Source organism: Myotis myotis, unplaced genomic scaffold (genome assembly GCF_014108235.1).
Source record: "Myotis myotis isolate mMyoMyo1 unplaced genomic scaffold, mMyoMyo1.p scaffold_m19_p_9, whole genome shotgun sequence".
Classification (NCBI taxonomy): domain Eukaryota; kingdom Metazoa; phylum Chordata; class Mammalia; order Chiroptera; family Vespertilionidae; genus Myotis; species Myotis myotis.
Genome location: NW_023416401.1, coordinates 36,983,535 through 36,998,451, shown reverse-complemented (window position 1 = coordinate 36,998,451; position 14,917 = coordinate 36,983,535). Strand labels below are relative to the sequence as shown.

Here is a 14,917-nt window from a genome sequence, read left to right as displayed (position 1 = left end):
GCAAAACTGAAACTCTGTACCCATTAAACAGCTCCTCCTCTTGCCCCTTTGCCCCAGTGTCCTGACAACTACTAGGGTTTATTTTCTGTGAATTGGAGTATTCTAGGCACATTATATAAGTGGACTCAGACAGTATTTGACCTTTTGTAACTGGCTTAGTTCACTTAGCTTAATGCCTTCCAGGTGCATCCACATTATAGCATATATGAGAAAACCCTTTCTTTTTAGGGTTGAGTAATATTCTTGAGAAGACAGGAAGGAGAGTGCTGAGGCCACAGCCTTTATTGGGGTTTCTGAGGGAGAGCCACGCATCACAGGATGGACAGTTCAGGACGGACTAGTTTGAATAATTCCAATGGGCTTTGGGTTATAGGTGTGGTCTCTAGCTAGTTGCCTGGTAACTGGCCCTGAGATGATAAGGCAGAAGAATATTGCGTCTTGGCATGCACAGGCCAGATAGAGGAGGTTTGGCTCTGGATTAGTTACATATCAAAGGTATGCTGAGCCCTTTGCTATCTTCAAGAATTGGCTAACTCTGGGAGGGGCAGTCTGTTTCCCAGCCAGAAAGGTCTTTAAAGATGTCAACATATCATAATATATAGAAAATTAAAATTATACACAGTACAAAGGTCCATTACTTCAGTTTATAATGGCATTGAATGCTTACAAAAGTCTTCTGTGTAGACAATAAATGAACATCTAAACAAACTGTAAGAAATCAGGCGGGGGGGAGCAGTGAATCGACATAAAAAAGCCTCAACCCTTATCACTCTAGCACTACAGTTTATGCAGTGTTCCCAAACAAGAAGCATTACCTGTGGTACTTTTAAAATACACAAGTGCCATACAGACAGAATTTCTAGTTTACCTGGGTACCTGAACATTAGTATAACCATAAGGCATTATCTGTAGACTTTAGGGAAGAAAAGATTGTAATTAAAGATTTGTGTTCTCTATTGGGTTGTTTATGTATGTAAAGTTGACAGATAATACAAAGACTTCAAAAATATAACAGATGCTTAATCCTTCTGGATATATATTTCAAAGATACATTCTATATACAGACTAATGATTCAACAATAAAAATTTAAATATTTGACAAACAGTTTTAAAAAATCAAATGAGACAGTTTAAGATTATTGATATGTACAAAGTACTTTTGGTTGTAAGCAGTAGCAGCCAGCCCTGACCACTTGAAGCAAGATGGGAATGTATTTAGAAGGAAACTGGAAGCAATCACAGATTCAAAGAAGATTGGAAACAGCCAAGACAAAACCAGAAATGTCTCTGAGACTTTCAGCAGCCTTGAGTTCCTTTCACCTTCATCCTGGAGTGCATCTTTTAACAGAACTCAGATTCTACAACTCCTAGGAGTGAGATTGTCCCTCCTGAATCAACCAGCATAGTAAAGACCAGATAAAACAGAGCTTTGAGGAACCTCCTTCTAGTATATCATGGGATGTTTGCAGAGAAAACGCAATTTTCAATCACATTACCTCCACAAAAATTATACTAACACAATTAAAGCAGAGTGCCTTCAAATAATTTTGCCTACACAGTGTTTTGCATTATAGTATTTAATATGAGGTAACAGCAAATCAGAGCAAAAAACAGAAGGAAGAAAAGAATATTTACATGTTACAAAATAAGATGATTAGAAATAAGACGTTGAGTAACATGTAAATACATTAAATTCTTTAATTGAAAAGCAAAGACACTTAGCCCTGGCCGGTGTGGCTCAGATGTTTGTAGCATTGTTCTGTGCACCAAAAGGTGGCGTATGATTCTTGGTCAGGCCACACAACCAGGTTGCAGGTTCCATCCCACCCCCCCGCCCCCATCGTGGTGCCTTCAGAAGCCAGCCTATCAGTGTTTCTCTCTCATTCTCTCTCTCTCTCTCTCTCTCTCTCTCTCTCTCTCTCTCTCTCTCTCTCTCTCTCTCTCTCTCTCCCTCTCTCTTCCTTTCTCTCTTCCTCTCCCTCTCTGTCCCCTCCCCGGCTCCCCGCTTCCTCTCTCAAATCAATTTGAGCCTGGCTCTTAAATAATATCTTTCACAGTTTTATATGTAAACTACTCTGTATATTTATTAAATGTTAAGGTGTTTTTATCTTTATTCTCATGACTATTGATCATATTTGTGTGTGCCAGACATTAAATATTTTAGGGTTTGTGAGCCAAGAGACAAAATCAAGGGTAGTATGAAGGTATTTATATAGCCGTTTAGAATATAACCATTTAAAATTGTATAAAGCATTCTTGGCCCGTGGACTGTAGTTTGCTAACCCCTGGACTAGAGTGTAGTCACTATATTTAATATTTAGTATCAAGTAAGTCATACAGACAGGCGATAAATAGTCTCAAATTTGAATAATTTAATACATTTAGTTTTACTTTTTTAAAAATTGAATTTATAGGGGTGACATTGGTTCGTAAAGCAATATAGGTTTTAAGTGTACAACTCAATGAAACATCATCTGCAGGCTGCATCGTACGCCCATTGCCCCAAACAAAAAACTCTTTCCATCCCCCTTCCCCCGCTCCTCTGCCTTTGCCCACTCCACCTAGCCCTCACCCCCCTCTCCTTCTGGCTATCATCACACTATGGTCTGTGTTGTACTACATTTTCAGAAAAGTAATATAAGGAAAGTTAAATTTTTTTAGAAAAATAAGTATTTTATCAAAAGTGCATCTTTGAAAGCTGTGATTAAGGTAACAGTCATGTCTGCTAGGAGCAAGGATTTTCTAACAGTGCTGCCTTTGATGCATTTGCATCCCTCCTTAAATTTGTCTATGTGGAGTTAGATTAGATACTGAATATCAAACAGGATGTAAACATTGTGTGATCCCATTTACAGAGCACTTTAATGTAGAAAACTCCTTACACAGAAATAAATTTATTAAAGTCAAGCAATTGAAGAAAATTAAAATTTAGCAGCCTAATAGTTTTGTGCTCAGGTCTAAAGTGTGCTCTTTTATTTCAGTTGTTTACATTGAATGTTTTGTGGCTTTAAAAGTAGTTCCCACGTGTTACTATAACATAGTACCCATTGTTGCTAATTCTTCTTTCCTAAAACCCTAATTTGATGTGATATCAGTAGTTTTAATCAAATGCCTTTGGTTTCTTTGCAGATCTTCTTCAACAGTATCGTAATGCTCTGGACAAGTTGAACAGTTTGACCAAGGAACTTAACAGTGAATTAGAGTACCTGCAGTCTCCTGAAATGAAAAAGAAAAAACAAGAACTTGATGAACGAGAGAAAACTCTGAAACTAATGGAGCAACACCTTCTAGGTATATACTTACTTTTTGTTAACATCTATTTTGTTAGCATGAAGATGAATATTAATGATTAAAGAGGTTCAACCATAAGAAAGAATGCAAATGATCCAGAACTTAAATCTACAGACACTCTCTTGACCTCGAAGTCATCTGATAAATGGTTGTAAACTATTCTCTCGGCAGAAGTAGTAAGAATCATTCTCAGTATTATTTTTCAATTCTTTTTCTATAAATTAAGATGTATTTGCTTTTCTTTTATATATATATATATACATATATATACATATACATATATATGTATATATATATATATATATACACACACACACACACACACACACACACACACACACACACATACTAGAGGCCCGGTGCATGAAATTTGTGCATGGGGGGTGGGGGCGGGGGTCCCTCAACCCGGCCTGCCCCCTCTCACAGTCCAGGAACCCTCAGGGGATGTCCTCCTCGGTGGGAGGCGACCGGGATGATCAGGGGAAGGCACTGCCCCCGTCACCCGGCTGCTGCTGCCACTGCAGCTGCAGGCCCTCGGCCCTCACTTCTTAGTGCTGGCCCTGCCCCCCACCCACTGGTGGATAGGGGGTGATCTGGGGCCAGGCCTGCTGGGGGAGGAGCTGTGGGAGATTGAGGGACAGCAGGTTGCACCCCGTCCAGCCTCTGCGGAGGCATGGTGCCTGGACCGGGCCCAAGCTGCTGCCTCTGTGGCTGCCTCTGCAGAAGGGGCAGCACTGGGACCGGGCCACACCACGGCCTGTCCTGCGCCACCTTTGCGGAAGGGGGCACGGCACTGCCTTCTCACTGCCTCTGCAAAAGGGGCCGCAGTGCTGGACCAGCAGCACCAGAATGGTTCGCCCCTTCTGTGTGAGCTCCTGACCCGCCCGCCCCTCCCACGTGGTGCCAGCCCTAGGCCCTCACAGCCGCTGTGGCTTTGTCCAGATGGACATCTGCCCTAATTAGCATATTACCCTTTTATTAGTATAGATTTTTATTGATTTCAGAGAGGAAGAGAGAAGGAGAGAAACATCAATGATGAGAGAGAATCATTGATTGGCTGCCTCCTGCATTCCCCCCACTGGGGATCAAGCCTGCAACCCAGGCATGTGCCCTTGACTGGAATCGAACCTGGGACCCTTCAGTCCGCAGGCCAACACTCTATCCACAAATACAGCTAGGGCTGTATTTGCTTTTCTTGCTTACAATTCCAGTCTTCTAAAAGTTAATTTTCTACCTTTATAGGTGTGACTCCCACACGTAAGGGCAGTGATTCATTAGGTCATCCAACAAAGGTTGAAATGACAGATTGTCCAAATCCTCCTAAAAGAATGAGAAGAGAAGTTACAAGACAAAATAGGTGAGTGTATTTATGACCTGAGAGTTATCATTGGTTAGTTTATCAAAGCACTTGTCTCATTATGCTTTAAAAAATAGCATGAGTTTATTTCTAATTTTCCCCTTGAGCCAGAATTAGCATTTTTTAATTGAACTAAGTGATGGATAATGAAGGAAGACATATCATTATATTCTTCTAGGATACTCCAATTTTCTAAATAATGTTTGCTAATTATTTGGAAAGTTTAATAGTTTATTTTTATATGTTAAAAGTCAGTGTTAAGATTTAAATTGCTCTTCTGTTGTCTGGCTTAACTTTCAAAAACTGCATTCTACTTCGTAGGATCAGCAACTTGGTAAGTATAGGCTATGCAAAACCATTTCACATTACTTATTCTAAAATTGTATATCATGTTTGGTTTAGAAAATCATATACCATGTAGGTAGCTCGCCAAAAAACCAACAAAGCTGTCTGCAACCTAACTCAATGATAAGAAAACTATCCTTTTAGATTAGATATTAGTAAGGTCCTCACACAGAAGGATACCATGGTACAAGGGCTTCTTGTACATTATTTTAAAAAGTTTAAATATAACCTTTGCCTGTATACATGTCTCATATTGACCTGAGAGTAGTTCCTTTGAGACTGTAGTATTTGGAATTGGCACCCGTGTCCTTTCTATCTACATATTCTACATTTATGCAGTAAATGTTTGAATGCTCATTGTGTGCTATATATTACTAGGTGAATGAAAGTGGGATATGTGGTAGGCATTTAATTCATTCCATATAATTCATTTCTTAAGGCATTAGAGCTTAAATCTCAAATAAATTTGAGAAAGGCTCAATTTAACAAGTATACAGGAGATAGGGGAACTTTAGTAACAAGTTAAATGATACCACAGGAAGCAGTCAACCAAATCCAGAATGTCAAGTATAGGATATTGTACAGGAAAGATGACTGCTTTTGTCAATAAATCAATGACGCAAAAGTAGGATGAACTATTTGTTGTAGAATAAAAGTGATTGAAATATAAAACAATCAAATGTAGTATGTAACCCTTTTTTGGATCTGGATTTGAATCTTTAAAATGACAGCTTTGAAAAGATTTGGAGAAATGTTAATATCACTTGGTTATATTAAGAAATTATTAATTTTATATATATACTAGGGGCCCGGTGCACGAAATTCGTGCACTGGGTGGGGGGGGGGGGGGTGTCCCTCAGCCCAGCCTGCCCCCTCTCACATACTGGGAGCCCTCAGGCGTTGACCCCCATCACCCTCCAATCACAGGATCGGCCCCTTGCCCAGGCCTGACACCTCTGCCAGAGGTGTCAGGCCTGGGCAGGGGACCCTCATTTCCCCCCCATCACTGGTTCTGCCCCCAGCCCAGGCCTGATGCCTCTGGCCCAGGCGTCAGGCCTGGGCAGGGGACCCCCAGACCCCTCCGATTGCTGGCTCTGCCCCTGGCCCAGGCCTGATGCCTCTGGCCCAGGATTCAGGCCTGGGCAGGGGACCCCCCTCTCCCCCCCATCACCGGCTCCACCCTTGCCCAGGCCTGATGCCTCAGCCAGAGGGGTCGACCCCCATCACCCTCCGATCGCCTGATCGGCCCCTTGCCCAGGCCGGACGCCTCCGCCAGAGGTGTCAGGCTTGGACAGGGGACCCCCATCTCCCCCCATCACTGGCTCTGACCCCCGCCCAGGCCTGATGCCTCTGGCCCAGGAATCATGCCTGGGCAGGGGACCCCCATCTCCCTCTGATCACTTGCTCCACCCCCCCGCCCAAGCCTGACGCCTCTGACCCATGCTTCAGGCCTGGTCAAGGAGACCATCATATCGCCCCAGTCCCCGGCTCCGACCCCCACCCAGGCCTGATGACTCTGGCCCAGGCATCAGGCCTGGGCAGGGGACCCCCAGCCCCCTCCGATTGCTGGCTCCGCCCCCCGCGCAGGCCTGATGCCTCGGCCAGAGGAGTTGAACCTCGCGGGTTGAGGGCGTGAGTGCGGTCGGACGCCACAGCCGCCCCGCCGGCCCGCGTCCGGGTCTGCCGGCGGGATCGGGTCTTGGGTGACTGATGGCACTCACACCCCCAACCCGCTCTGGGATGGTGCTGTACCATCCTGCCTGCAATATGCAAATTAGCCGCCATCTTTGTTGGCGGTTAACTGCCATCTTAGTTGGTAGTTAATTTGCATATCTCGCTGATTAGCCAATGAAAAGGGTATCGGTCGTACGCCAATTACCATTTTCTCTTTTATTAGTGTAGACTAGAAGCCCGGTGCACAGAATTCCTGCACTGGTGGGGGGTGTGGCCTGGGGGATCAGCCTGCTGTGGGAGCACCACTTATCCCAGTCAGCTGAGCAGCTGCTCCCACTGTGGGAGCGCACTGACCACCAGGGGGCAGCTCCTGCATTGAGCGTCTGCCCCCTGGTGGTCAGTGCACATCGTAGTGACTGATTGAGTGGTCGTTCTGGTCATTCCACCGTTCAGTTGCTGGTCTTTTATTATATAGGAAGGATAACAACATCATGGTATTTACATTAAAATAAATATATATATTAGAAATGTGGCCTTGGTGGGTATGGGTCAGGGGTTAGAGCATTGGGTCTTGGGCACATACCGTGGTTATAGATTCGACCCCCAGTTCCAGTCAGGGCATGTACAGGAGTCAATCAATCGATGTGTGTCTCTCACATCAGTGTTCCTCTCTCTTTCTCTCTCTTCCTCCCTCTCCCCTCACCTCCTCCTTCTCCTCTTTCCTCCCTCCTTCCTTCCTCCCATCTCTCTAAAAATCAGTGGTAAAAGTGTCCTCCAATGAAGATTAACAAAAAAAAAAAAGAAATGTGTACTGAGGTATTTATCGGTTAAATAATATGCCTGGGATGCACTCTAAAATACTACAGGAGGAAAATGTGTAACAGGATATCAAAATAGATTGAACAAAGTATTACAATTACTGAAGCTTTTTTTATGACGTTCCCCATAATTTTTAATTGAGTGTTTTATTAAAGAGGGAGAGCATTTTTCCAGTTTTCTAGAGGCCAGTGAAGAAATTCCTGCTGAGCAGTTCTAAACTAAAGTACTTAATACTGAAGCTTCATCTTAGCCTCAGCACTGAAGTAGCCCAAGACCTTGTAGTTACAGCACTTCTACAGATGTCACTGGTCTGGATCTTGTTAATTAAGATTTTTATAGCGCCCTGACTGGTTTGGCTCAGTGGATAGAGCGTCGGCCTGCGCACTGAAGGGTCCCGGGTTCGATTCCAGTCAAGGGCATGTGCCTTGGTTGCGGGCATGCCCCAGTGGGGGGCGTGTAGGAGGCAGCTGATCGATGTTTGAAATTTTCTAGGAGTCATATTAAAAAGAAATTGAGATTAATTTTAATAATAGGTCTTATTGAATCTAGTATATAAAATATTATCATTGTAACATGTAAACAGCATGAAAAAATGTAGTTGAGGTATTTAAAATTTTTTTTTCATACAAAGTCTTCAAAATTCTGAAGACAACACATTTCTGTTAGGACTAGCTACAATACAAGTACTTGAGCCACATGTGGCTAGTGGCTACCAGATTGGACAAGCACACGTATAGAAAGAGCTTATGATGGTGAAATCTTGTATCCTATGCATTTTTTTCTTATCCTGTTTGCTAGAGGCAACATTTATTTTAACTGTTTAATTTTAGTTATTCTGTTGTTGCCTCCATTTTTTAAATATACTTATGTCTGTCTTACCAGCTTTCAGACAGCACAGCTCACCCAACCTTGGTGTAGATGTTTGTCTTACCTGGCCACCTAATGACTTTTGGACTGAATTGTTCTGAATTATTTTAGAATTTTTTCTCTATCGTGATTATTTTGTTATACCAAATCCTCCCTGCTTTTTTCAAAGGTAGAGAACAGTAAGCCACATACATTATTCTGGCTGTGTAAACAATTAGTACTAGGCAAAGCTGGGTGCTAGGATTACCTTTCCTTCTCTATGAAGTTCTAGGTCACCAGTCAGTATTCCAGACATCAGAATCAAATCTTCCATACTGGATCAGTTCATAAAATCATGTTAAAATTTAATCCAAGTCTTATTTAAACAGTTTCTTGGATGTTACTAATTTTTTTCTGGAGTTTCTAATTTCCTTTCTTACCCCTACCCCCTACTATTTGTCTTGATCACATACTCTTCCTACATAGTACTAACTATGTAGGCCTCCTGGGCCTTCCTTGGCTACTCTCTTGGGTTGAATCCACTGTGTCTTGGATTCCTTGTTTTTCTCTTTTATAACTTTCTTATGAAAAGTGTATCCAAAGAAACTCAGAGCCCTTGCACATCTGAAAATGTCTTCATTCTGCCTTCACATTTGACTGAAATTTTTTCTGGTGATAAGATAGAAACAAGACTAGAATATAGTAGAGAAAGAGGGACTGGGAAAAACTGTAGAGACAGTGGCAGAGACAAAAGAGGGATGGGAGAAGCTGGAAAAGAAGAAGAAATCACAGCCATATGCCAGATGTTCAAACCAAAACTGAAAGCTCTGTTCCCTTGTGTCCAGGCATTACAGCTGCACCAGGAGTTAGATAACAGTGGTAATTACTTAATTAAATGTTCATATATTGGCTTCAGGTATACACATTGGTGGCACTCTAGAGGCTTGTCCAATGTTGGCATTTAAGGATCTAACAACCTGATAGTTGGCTCTCCAGCCATACACTTAAAGCAAAGCCTGCTGACCCACTGACCCTGCTCTGCCCTGGCCCACTTTAAATTTCCACTCAGAAACGAGATTTAATGGGCAAATGGTTCTGTTTTTATAACAGGAGAAGAAATCCAGGCCAGCAGCACAATCCTCTTTCTTAAATCCTATATAATAAAAGTATAGTATGCAAATTGTCCCCTCGACAGGGAGTTCCTCCAGGGAGAGTTCAACCAGGGGGTGGGGCCGGCCAGAGGAAGGGAGGAAGGCCCTGGCCAGCAGCAGTGGCAGGCGATTGGGGGAAGAGAGGGAGTACCCGGCCAGCAGCCACTAGGGACCCTACAAGTGCACGAATTTCGTGCACTGGGCCTCTAGTATAATCATAAAACCAAGAATCGCCATGCATATGCATGTGAGAGAAAAATAGCAAAACCAACTAGAGAAGATAATTTAACCAAACTCTTTTTAAATTTTGTAATTTTTAATAAGATTGCAGAAGGAGTTATAGTCACAAAACTCAAGAGGGTATTAGGAGATTATGGATGGTACAAGATTATCCTATCTAATAAAAGAGAAACATGGTAATTAGCCATACCTCCAATACCCTTCCCATTGGCTAATCAGGGCGATATGCAAATTAACTGCCAGCCAAGATGGCGGCCGTCAGCCAGGCAGCTTGAAGCGAACATGAGGCTTGCTTGCTTCAGTGACAGAGGAAGCTAACGTTCCCCACCTGCCGCTGCCGGCCTCTGAGCTTGCAGTTTGAAACATTGTTACAAATATAGAAGCTAAAAAAACTCCAGAAACCTGCTTTCAGCCAGCCGGGATCTCAGAGCTGGAGTTGAAACAGTGTTTCGATTATAGAACCCAAACAAACCAGATACCTACTTTCAGCAGCCGAGGCATAAGAGCTGGAGCCAAGCCTCAGAGCTAAAGCTGGCCCAGAATAAAAAAGAAAAAGAAAAAAAGGAGCAGTTGGGAGCTTCAGTCACCTGCCAGCCTGAAAATAGCCCTCAGCCCCTCACCCAGACTGGCCAGGAACCCCAGTGGGGAACCCCACCCTGATCCAGGACACCCTTCAGGGCAAACCAGCCGGCCCCCACCCGTGCACCAGGCCTCTATCCTATATAGTAAAAGGGTAATATGCCTCCCAGCACCGGGATCAGCAGAGCCGCGAGGCCTCCCGGCACCGGGATCAGTGTGATGGGGCAGCGCCCAAACCCCCTGATTGCCCTGCGGCTCTGTGTGTGACAGGGGGCAGGGCCACAACCTCCCTATCCACCCTGCTCTGTTCGTGACAGGGGAAGGTGCCCAACCCCCTGATCAGCCCTGCTCTGTGCCTGATAGGGGGGAGCTCTGTGTGTGACAGGGTGCGGCGCCCCAAACCACGCCCCCCCCCCCACCACGGGCCCTGCTCTGTGTGTGACGGGGTAGAGCCATAACCTCCCCATTGGCCTTGCCCTGAGTGTGACATTGGCAGCGCCCCAACCCCCTGATCGGCCCTGCTCTGTGGGTGATAGAGGGCGGCGCCCCAACCCCCCCCCCCCCACGGGCCCTGCTCTGTGTGTGACGGGGTATAGCCATAACCTCCCCATCAGCCCTGCCCTGAGTGTAACAGGGTGCGGCGCCCCAACCCCCTGGTCCACCCTGCTCTGTGTGTGACAGGGGGCGGTGCCCCAACTCCCCTATTGGCCCTACTCTGTGAGTGACAGGGGGGAGCTCCCCAACCCCCTGATGGGCCCTGCTCTGTGCGTGACAGGGGGGAGCTCCCCAACCCCCTGATTGACCCTGCTCTGTGCGTGACAGGGGGTGGTGCTGCAACCTCCCCATCGACCCTGCCTCTTGTGTGACAGGGGGCGGTGCCCCAACCCCCCAATCGGCCCTACCCTGAGCGTGACTGAGGGTGGCATCGCAACCTCCCGATCTGCCCTGCTCTGTGCATGACAGGGGGCGGCGCCCCAACTCCCCAATCAGCCCTGCTCTGAGCCCGACCAGGGGCTGCACCTAGGGATTGGGCCTGCCCTCTGCCACCTGGGAGCAGGCCTAAGCCAGCAGGTCATTATCTCCCGAGGGGTCCCAGACTGCGAGAGGGCACAGGCCCACAGGCCGGGCTGAGGGACACCCCCCCCCCCGCCCCCCCCCCCCCGAGTGCACAAATTTTTGTGCACCGGGCCTCTAGTAGATTATAAATACTGTTGCTGAAATTAAAAATTCAAAGGACTAAAGTCAAAGAAACTTCCTACAAAAAAAAATATGTGAAGACAAAGGAGGAGACAGAATCTTTTCAGACCAAGGAATCTTAGAAAGAAGAAAATGTAGAAGAAAAAAATATGTGGAAGAAATTTTCCAGGGATGAATGAAAGGGTGCATTGAATGCCCAGCCTAATGACTGACTCTAAAGAGGCTTGAAGATAATTGATAGTAAAATTTTAGAACATCAAGGAAAGGTGGAAGAGTGTAAATTTTCTCAGAGAGAGAAAGGGAGAACCATGTTATCAATGCAGATTTTGGCACACACAAAACACACACCAAAAGGTTTAGCTTTGTGTTGGCGGTGTTAGAAGTTTTAGGTTGAAAATTGGTATATTCTAGTCTATGGCTTCCTCGCCTTTTGCATCTTGTTTATCTTTGGGAAATTTAAAATCACTCTAAATTTGCCATTTAAAATTTAAATTTCATAAGTTTCTATATAAAACTTAAATTAGTGTTTAGTAATTTTCTCCTACACAGTCTTGGCCTATATTCCATAAATTTTCGACTAATCTCACACTTCTCAAAAACATTAAAGCATTTGAGCAGTATCTTACTATTGAAATAGTGATATATTTCATCCATATAATCAGGAACAAATTAAATAGCAGGAAATAGCAACAAAATGTGTGTGTATGTTTTTACTTGTATATGTGTATTACATACTTATATATTTATTATAAGTTTTTATAGTTATTACCATATTTCATCAACTTTAAGATATTAATTATAAGAGAAACATTATAGAAACTGTCGTGAACATTAAAGAAAAACACTGCATATTAACTCAGGACATTTAAAGGTGGATTTCAGAGATGTTAAATGTGAAAAAACGTGGACTTTACAGTCGACAAAATATACCTAGCACTATGGGATACTACACAGTAGACTCGTTTTCTTTAATAGAGACTTCAGTTTTCTAATTCATTTTCTACTCATAAAGATCACAAATTAGCTCTTTATTAAAAAAAATGTGTACCTTTTTGGAAATAGAAGTTTAGTTTATCATTAAAAAATAAACTATTTAGATATACCCGAATAAAAACGTCTGGATAGATTTATATGCAAGGTATTCACTATGTTCATCTCTATGTGAATAGAGATATAGGTATTTTTTCATGTTTTTTCTTTTTGCTTGTCTTTATTTTATAACTTTTTTGTAATAAGCATTATAATTGTTAATTTTTTAAATTGTAATTTCATTTAAGGAAAAGGGGGATTAAGTAAGTGAAAATCTTCAACACCACTGTAAAGAACTATGGTACAAATTACCCCTTCTATATATGTTTGCTGCTTTTATTTTAAGGCTTTTTTACTTTTTTTTTGGCATACATGTCAACGAAGTGTTTATGTACAAGGACTTAATTAAATATGTTTATATGAAGAATTATAATAGCCCATAGTTCCTTTGGATATTTAACCATACAGGTCTAATGAGGGAGTTAGGGAAAGGAAAACTTTGATTCATAACATTTATTATGGTTTTTCTCTCTTTCCATTATGACCAGGACTGTAACCAAAACAAATGTGTGAAAGGTGACAGAGAAGAGGGGACCTGTGGTCTCAGTGAGAATGCCCTGCCTTCTGCAGCTCTGTTTCGGAAGACTAAGGAGGTGATTTACCAGACTGAATATCTGTGGGGACAGTACAAGCACCTGGACATTCATTTCCATGTCTGTCCAGAAAGCAACCATTCAATTTTATGACTCTTACTGGATGATATGGATTAACTGTAATTATTCCAGTCAACATGCCCTTTGGTTGTCATTATCTTGCAAATGTGTCAGAGGAAAATGTGCAAATACGGCAGTGACTAAAACTGGCACATAGCATTGATTAATACTGAAGAAAAGTATATGAACTATTTTTCAATATGATTACTATGAATTTGCTAGAACTATTTCTTGGAAACAAACCTTTTTATTACTTTTGTGTAAATTTATTTAACAAAACTGTTTTGTTGATTGTATCTAAGGAAAGTTCCAGAGGTTAGGTATTTAATTTTAAATATGTGAGGAAACTCTTAATGAAGAATTCAAAATAAAAGAAGAAAAAGCACCAGGTATCTGGGAATTCAAATGTTAAAATACATGAAAAAAATATTAACTACATGAGTGAACTTGTGACAGCAGTAACATTTTAAATTTCTAAAGACTTTACCCTTGTATATATAAAATAGGCCGCAGCAGCATCCATTTTTATAAGTATTGTTTGATTCTATTAATACTAGATTATATAGTCTCAGCCTTAATTCTACATTTGCATTATTTTGTAATTTTTATTACTATTTTTAAAGAAGTTGTACACTTCCATATCAATGCAATAAGGCCCTCCTAGAAAGTTGCTTCAAACACATCTGAATTGTGTATTAAAGCTAACATGTCAATATATGTCTTTGTATAAGTCCAGTTGTATTGTTCTGTAAAGTTACTTTGTAAGGAAATACTTTTGGTACAGTTTTGTGTCCCAGGAAATGTGTATTTTTAATCCTTTCTAAATACACAGTGAGGTTAATAACTGGTGGTTTTCTTATTGAGTAGATTTCTTTTTTAATTAAAAGCTTTCTAAAAGTTATTACCTTGGTAAAGCTATTACAATGTTAACCTGTCTTTATAATTGGAAGTCATTTAACTGTTTTGCTTAAGAGACCAATAAAATGGCAATAATACAATTAGCTAAAGAGAAGATTGGATTCCTTTTAAGTGAAACTTGTTCTTATTTGTTCTTAAATATTAGTGCTAAAACATCAAAGTCCCATATTATACTTTTGCTTCTCTGACTTGGTTATTTACAATTATTTTAAATGGGTGGGATTAATTCAATTATATTTTAGTATAAATTTTCAAATAATATTTTTTAGTAAAAAGTTTGTATCATTTTTATGCTGTTAAAATGACTTTTCAGTTATATCTGATAAACATTTTCATGGAATCATCTTTTCCCCTTCATTGTTACGGAATTATATTTATAAAATTATTTTCACACATGTTAATTAAGATGCTTTATTTTGCATGCCTATTGAACATAGTACCTGTTTTGATTTACAAAAGAGGATATACAGTCATTCCTTAGTATCCACAGGGAATTGGTTGCAAGACTCCTTGCTGATACCATAATCCACAACCACTCAAGTTCTTTTTTTTTAGAAAATGTTCTTTTCTTTATATATATTTTATTGATTTTTTTTACAGAGAGGGAGAGAGATAGAGAGTTAGAAACATTGATGAGAAAGAAACATCGATCAGCTGCCTCCTACACATCTCCCACTGGGGATGCGCCCGAAACCCAGGCACAGGCCCTTGACCAGAATCGAACCTGGGACTTTCAGTCCGCAGGCCGACACTCTATC

The 14,917-nt window shown here is 42.0% G+C and overlaps 1 protein-coding gene across 5 annotated transcripts in view; it reads left to right on the top strand.

Annotated features, from left to right (window-relative positions):
* Positions 1 to 14,242, top strand: part of SMCHD1 (structural maintenance of chromosomes flexible hinge domain containing 1) — a 152,830-nt gene extending 138,588 nt beyond the window's left edge. For 4 of the 5 annotated variants that reach the window (XM_036323403.1, XM_036323404.1, XM_036323401.1 and 1 more), the window contains 3 exons: positions 3,130 to 3,291; positions 4,534 to 4,648; positions 13,077 to 14,242. In XM_036323403.1, the coding sequence (XP_036179296.1) occupies positions 3,130 to 3,291; positions 4,534 to 4,648; positions 13,077 to 13,101 (302 nt within the window). In that variant the 3' untranslated portion in view covers positions 13,102 to 14,242. The remainder of the gene's footprint in view (positions 1 to 3,129; positions 3,292 to 4,533; positions 4,649 to 13,076) is intronic. The other variant, XM_036323402.1, reaches the window with a different exon arrangement.
* Positions 14,243 to 14,917: the final 675 nt, after the last annotated feature.